This window comes from Echinops telfairi, unplaced genomic scaffold (genome assembly GCF_000313985.2).
Source record: "Echinops telfairi isolate 266 unplaced genomic scaffold, ASM31398v2 ScPeMD7_31;HRSCAF=116, whole genome shotgun sequence".
NCBI classification, from domain to species: Eukaryota; Metazoa; Chordata; class Mammalia; order Afrosoricida; family Tenrecidae; genus Echinops; species Echinops telfairi.
Genome location: NW_022103928.1, coordinates 59,207,057 through 59,214,073, shown reverse-complemented (window position 1 = coordinate 59,214,073; position 7,017 = coordinate 59,207,057). Strand labels below are relative to the sequence as shown.

At 46.3% G+C, this 7,017-nt stretch overlaps 1 protein-coding gene across 1 annotated transcript in view; it reads right to left on the bottom strand.

Annotated features, from left to right (window-relative positions):
* MKX (mohawk homeobox) overlaps nt 1-7,017 on the bottom strand; it is a 101,128-nt gene that overhangs the window by 74,112 nt on the left and 19,999 nt on the right. The window contains exons 3-4 of the mRNA XM_004702449.2: nt 2,036-2,189; nt 1,301-1,636 (exon numbers count right to left, since the gene is read on the bottom strand). Coding sequence (XP_004702506.1) covers nt 1,301-1,636; nt 2,036-2,189 — 490 coding nt within the window. The remainder of the gene's footprint in view (nt 1-1,300; nt 1,637-2,035; nt 2,190-7,017) is intronic.

Genomic DNA, 7,017 nt, shown 5'->3' with positions numbered 1-7,017 from the left:
TCCCAGTTCTGCTGGGTCCCATCTTCAGGACTCGCAGTGGGAAGGAAGCATTTTCATTAGTTGCTAAAAACTTTTTCCTTCTTTCAGATGCAACCGTCACTTAGCAGGCTATTTTTGCTCGTCGGAGTGTTTTTATTGTTAGAGTTGGGGGTGTGAAGAGAAGGTGGGGTTGATTTTAAAACTTTAAAATATGTATTGAGCTTCACTCTGAGCCTTCATAGATCACCTGTCTTATACACAGTCTGCAAACACATGCAAATCAGATTTCGGACAAGGTAACCTGAAAAGTGCACTGAGCGGACCAAATTCTGACTCCCCTACACATTGTATTGTTTGTAGAGAAGTTTCTCCGCAGTAGGAGAACTAAACGTAACAAGTGCATGGTACTTAGCACCAGGCCTGAGACATCGTGAGTACCCAAGAAATGATGGTTGGCGCAGTTGTACAATACCAATAATCTTTCCGAAGTAGTGACAGTCCTCCTATCTCTTGCGGCAGCTCAGCTACCGAGACAATCGAAGAACAGGCACCAGTCCTGTTGTCGGTCTGGATGGCCTTCTCGGTGACAGAAGGTGGCTGGACTCAAGGTTTTCTGAAGTTACTTCCAAACTCTCCATCTCTTTGCCAATTTTAGACCAGACTCTAGCTTCACTAAAAGTAGGTCATGCGTATCTCTCATTCCTAAGAAGCGTGTTCCAGCACTCTGCAACAGCGAACCTCTGAGAACCAACGTCACACTCGAAATGTTTACCAAACCTGTAACCCAACATGCTGAGCAGGTGGGGAGTCACCCTGCTAGTGATCTCCAGGAATGCCAGCACAGTCTCCAACACAGTATGAAGTTGGACCCATTTTTCCCTTGCAGGAAAGCTGCGTTAATTTGTGTTCATTCCCTATCACTACTAGCAATCAAAGAACCCAAGAGAAAATACACAGTATTTGCCTGTCTGGCTATATAATCCAGGGCATTCCTCTATTATACGATATTGTCAGAAGCCAATATACCTTCTCCGAGAGAAAGTGTACCAGGAAGAAGAAAAATAACCATCGAAGAGTGGAAGCCCTTATCATCGTCACTAAGAACGAAAATGTCCCAGTGTCAACGGACCCGCCCTCTGCTAAGGAAGTGAGCGCTTTGACATGCGACGAGGGGCAATCTCCAAATAACCTGCTACCAAAGCACTAAAAATCGCATCTGCGTCCTTGTCAAAACAGCCCGCCCCCCACCGCCTCCGCCGCAGTTTGCATTCTGCTTTCACCGCGGCGGCATCATCATGACGACTACAAAAAGCGGACTCACCCGTGCGGTAGACAAAGTTGCCTTCTGTTTCTGAGGACGACGGGGACACCAGCTCTTCCTCAAATTCATTGGAGCTAAACGAGCCCGAATGGTTTCTTTGCCTTGTTTTTCCCATCATGGCGGTGTTGGTGGCCATGACGTGCCTCAAAGAGTCATTAAGGTAGCGGTTCAACAAGCTGCTCTTGTATTTGGGGGGTGACACGTAGTCCTCGCTTGCACTGGACCCCGGTCTCGCTCCAGTCTGGATCACCGAGCTCTCACTTTGCAGCACGGGGTGATGAACGGGCTTGGGATAGGCGCCTTCGTTCATGTGGTTCCGTGGCGGGTTCTCACCATCTACAGGAGACATATGTCACGGGGTAGCTGATTCCTTCACCCAATCCCCTCCGCTGTCATTTTAACCATTAAACATCGGGAAAAACATACTGAAAGTGTATAGAACTATCCTTGGTATTAGGGATTAATTTTCAGGCAAACAAAAACAAAGATTACATGGGATGTCATTACTGTTTGAATTTTACAGAAGGCACTATTCTGACACCGCATAAATCTATAAACTAGAGGAAAAGGCCATCATTCTGCAGGTCACGTACAGTCCTGTAAAAGTGAAGTAATCTCAGGCCATAAAAAGCCCCCCCGATTGTATACCGTGCTATTCTGTGGGCCTAGCCTTAAAAATAGCAAGTGCGGCAACCTTCTTATCCCCGACACAGAGCAAAGAAAACATGAACATACCTTCAGAGCATGAATCGTCGCTGCTCACACTAAGCCGCTCAGCATTCCCTTGGACATATTTGTTGTACAATTTTATTCTCAAAGCCCAGCTTAAGTCTGGCTGGCGGACAGTATTCTTAAGCCGACGTCTCGCATTGGCAAACCAGTTTGACACCTGAAAGAGTTATTAATTTTAATTAACAAAACATGAAAATAATAATAGTAATGCATCACACACGGTTACTAAACCCTGAGGGATCTGAGCTTTTCTCGGCATCTCTCTGACCACTGCATCTTCTCAGGGCTCAATGGCAACTGGTCATTGAGACTCATTCAACAGGTGTACCGAGCACTTTGCATGACAATCGGGCATTGATTACATTATCAGGATAATTTTGTAAGGATTTTCCATCAATAAAATGCCACTCAAGTAAGAAAGAAAGGATAGTGGGTTTTTGTGTTGGTGGCTACTGAGTTGTTCTGACTCTTCAACCCCCAGCCACCCAGTAGAACTGCTGCACAGGGCTTTCTCGGCTGTCACCCTTCTGGGATCAGACCATCAAGTTGGGTCCCATAGAGCTGTTTAGTAGGTTCTAATGATCAGCTTTTCAGTTAGCAATGAGTACTTAAGAGTTTGTACCACTAGAAAATCCTTAATGAGAGAGATACCATAGAATCCAAAACGTTCTAATAAAAGAAAAAAAGAGATAAATGGCCTAAGAGGCACTAAAACAAAATGATACAGGAATACAAAGGAAGAAGGGGTTACTCCAATATGACCCAAGAGCATGTGAGGAATTTAACCCAGGCTTTAGTGGAAGCACAGAACATTCCAGGTAGCATGGGTATTCCCAGTGAAGAGGGCACAGGAACAAACATCGATCATAATTCAAGAGACCGTGGAGAAAGAGGAAAGGGTTCACTATCCATCAACCTGTGTAATCAAGAGAAGGGTCCATTTGTGACTTACAGCGACACCATGTGGTAGAGCAGAGCTGCCTCACAGGGTTTCTGGGCTGTCATCATGATGGCAGCAGATCATTTGGTCTTTCTCCCAGAGTTACTGGATGGATTTGAACCACCCACCCTTCATTCAGCACCCAAGAATTTAGCCATGATGCCACTAGGGCTCCGAAAAGTGAAGTGGAAATGGTACCATTCTGCAAGAGCAAATTGTCTCGTTTGGGGTGTATTCGGTTAGGGGACAGTTTAGTGTGAGGCACTAGAAGAGTATTCAGGGAAAATATCCTTCAAGAATATCAAAGTGTGTGCCTCGGAAAGTTAGAGAGACTCAATTTTGGAATCAAGCACACAGAGGCGAACCTGTTGAGAAGTTGAACCTGTGAGAGAAGGCAAGAAGACATGATATGTAGGAACAGCCTTAGGAAACCACATCAAGGAGAGGATTATTAGAAGAAGAGCTGACTAAGTAGTCAAAGATAAATTATTTATATAGGTAAGAATAAGACGAAGAAGCCAAAGGACATCCTTGTTGAAGCTCAGAGTCCCATATTTTCCAAGCAGAGGTGTGATGGGAGAAAAAATAAGACGAGGAAAACACTGAAAACTAAAGAAAAATTACTTCAATTTTTAAAAGCTTCTAGCACAGTGGTTCTCAACCTGTGGGTCGCCACCCCTTTGGGGGTTGAATGACGTTTTCACAGGAGTCGCCTGATTCATTCATAACAGTAGCAAAATTACAGTTATGAAATAGCAACAAAAATAATTTTATGGTTGGGGGTCACCACAACACGAGGAACTGTATTAAAGTTGTGGCATTAGGAAGGTTGAGAACCACTGTTCTAGAGCAGGTGGCCTCAAATTGCGGCCCGTGGGCCACATGTGGCCCACTGAGGACATTTATCCAGCTCGCTGGGTGTTTTTGCCCCATTTGTTTTTTTCACTTCAAAATAAGATATGTGCAGTGTGCATAGGAATTTGTTCATGTTTTTTTAAAAAACTATAGTGCGGCCTTCCAATGGGTCTGAAGAACAGTGAACTGGTCCTCTGTTTAAGAAGTTAGAGGACCCCTGTTCTAGAGGTTAAGATGGCACTTGAGGTTGATTAGAAAATATCGGTACAAATATATAATTACGTATTTTATATTTTTATATATAGTCACATATAATATAAAAGAGTATGCATAAAGACCAATATGTTAGGCACTATAATGTGAACAAAAATAGATTGGTAGAGGAGATCCCGGGAAGATGGCTGCCAGATAGGCAGCTCAGGCCCAGAGCTCCGAGATCAGTGAGTGGGGAGAATTGGGGGCAGAGTAGGGGTACCAAATTTGTCTGTTCGATTCCCAAGACCAATCAGAGCATCTCTTGGACCCAAAGGTAGACTCCCACCCATAGCCAGGGCTCTGCGCCGACACCCGTGGTCTCAGGTACGGCGCTCCACGCGCCCGCTCTGCCAGGACCTGCACCACAAGGCAGCCAGGTGCACGGTGGAGGCTGCACCCGCCTCAGTGCTCCGCACAAAACTGTCAGTCAGTAACCCCCACCCCGCATCATGGAGCCCTGGGCCCGTGTGTGTTCCAGTCGGCAGACCGCCCCCCACCCCCTGCAGATTCGGGCCCCACCCAGGCACCCCTCACGGTCCAGCAGGCAAGACCCTCTCCCCATCTCCCCGGAGGCACACTCCTGGCACCACAGCCAGTCGGAAGGCAGAGTCTGAGGACCTGCCTCTGGGCTCCGTGCAAACTGCCGATCAGACCTGCCTGCACGCTCAGAGGTCCCAGCCCAGAGGAGCCTGCCCCATCACTGGGCTCCTTGCAGATCAGCCAGCCAGCCCCCTCCCTCGGCCTCCCCCCCCCCATCCACCCCCCTATACACGTACACACCTGTGCGTGCGCGGGGACACACACACACATGCATTCAGAGATTCCCATCCTGTCACACCGCTTCAGGCCGGCCAGGCAGAAGACCCAAGTCTAGCAGAACTTTCTGCAGCTGTGGCATAAAAACCCAAGCCTTAGGGTATTTCTCACTGGATTCTCCCTTCTCCCTGCTCAGTCTGTCCCACCCTTTGGGCTCCAAGCAGTGCATCTGCACACCAGTCGCAGCCCCCCTCCCACCTGCCTACCTGAGGGAAGTGTCCCTAGCCAGAAACAGATCACCCAATCCCCAACCCATCCCCTAAATGCGCTCCCCTGCACTGGGGTCAATACTTTCTATCAGACCGCAGCGTGCACAGCTGCAAACAGCCCCTAAGGAGACCTGAGGGTGGCTGGAGCACAAACCATAGGAGAAGGCGAGAGGGGATCCCCAGAAGGACAAATGTGACACACAACCCCTCAAGGCAGTTGGCTAAAGGCAGCCAGCTGAAGCACCAACCTCCCAAAGAGAGGTCAGGGCTCTGAGACACCCCGGAAAATGGCACCAAGTGCCCACAAATCGAACAAAACACAGCAAGCTGCTTCCATAGCTTTAACAAGAAAAGAGAAACAAAAGCAATGCCAGAGGGCCACCTGGACCCAACAGCAGTCATAGAAAAGGCAGAGGTTGACCTCCCACGGAAAGAAATCTTCAGAATGCTGCTGGGAGCCATACAGGACATGAGGGAAGCATTACAGAAAAAGGATGAAATGATAGAGGAATTAAAGGCTATGCACCAAAGGGAAATACAGGAGTTAAAGGGTGAGATAACAAAAACTAATAGCAAACTCACGGACTGCGCCCAGAGATTGGAGGAGGCAGAGAACCGCACCAGTGGCCTAGAGGATTCACAAGCAGAAATTAATAAATGTGACAAAAGGCATAACAAGTCCATCAGAGAAGCTGAAGAAAACCTTAGAACTATGTCTGACGCTATGAGAAGGAACAATTTCAGAATTATTGGCTTGCAGGAGGAATCCATATCAAAGAAATCCAAAATAGTAATAGAATGCTTGAAGGAAAACTTTCCTAACTTAACAAAAACCAGGCAACTATCCAGGAGGCTGAAAGAATGCCAGCTAGACTGAATCCCCAGAAGAAGTCACCAAGACATATAGTTGTTAAACTATCCAACTATGAGGAAAAGGAGAAAATCATGAGAGCAGTTAGAGAAAAACAGGCAACCACATATAAAGGCAAACAGATAAGAATATGCTCAGACCTATCAGCAGATACTATGAAGAAGAAGAGACAGTGGAGCAGTATATTCCGAAAATTGCAGGAAAATAACGCAAACCCAAGAATACTCTATCCAGTGAAATTATCTATCAAAATAGATAGAGAAGTGAGAGTCTTCCCAGACAAGGAAAGCCTCAAAGAATATGCTAAAAGGAACCCAGCACTACAAAACATCCTCCCTGACCCAGTATGGGCAGAAGAACAACACTCACCAAGCACATACAAGAGACCACCACACAGAACAACTCCACCCAGAGACCATCAAAGGGAAAACAGCCCCCAAGATAAAACTGGCACAACGATGGAAAGAAGGCAAGAATGAACCGCAAACACACATATGCACAATCCACGGAAAAGAAACGGAGGTAGGAAACTACCCAATACAAGAGAGATAAAATGACATCACAGGGTCCACAGATAGATGTAATAACCATGAATATTAATGGGTTGAACTCAGGCCTTAAGAGACAGAGGCTAATAGACTGGCTTGGAAAACACAAACCCTCGATCTGCTGCCTACAGGAAACACAACTCAACATTACAGATAAAAACAGGCTGAGAATCAAAGGATGGAGACATTGTCGGGAAAACTCTAATTCAAAAAAAGCAGGGGTTGCAATCCTAATCTCAGATAAAATTGACCTCCAAGTGCAAACTATAAAAAGAGATAAGGATGGACACTATATAATGCTTAAGGGAACATTACAGAAAGAACCAATAAGCATTCTAAACATTTACTCGCCAAATAAGCATCCAGCAGAATCTGTCAAGCAAACACTTCAAAGGATGAAAAAACAAACCACAGCCTCAACAATTACAGTAGGTGAGTTAGTTAATTGTGCCAGCCTGGCCGATAATCACATGTGGTGTTGGTTGAAAGGC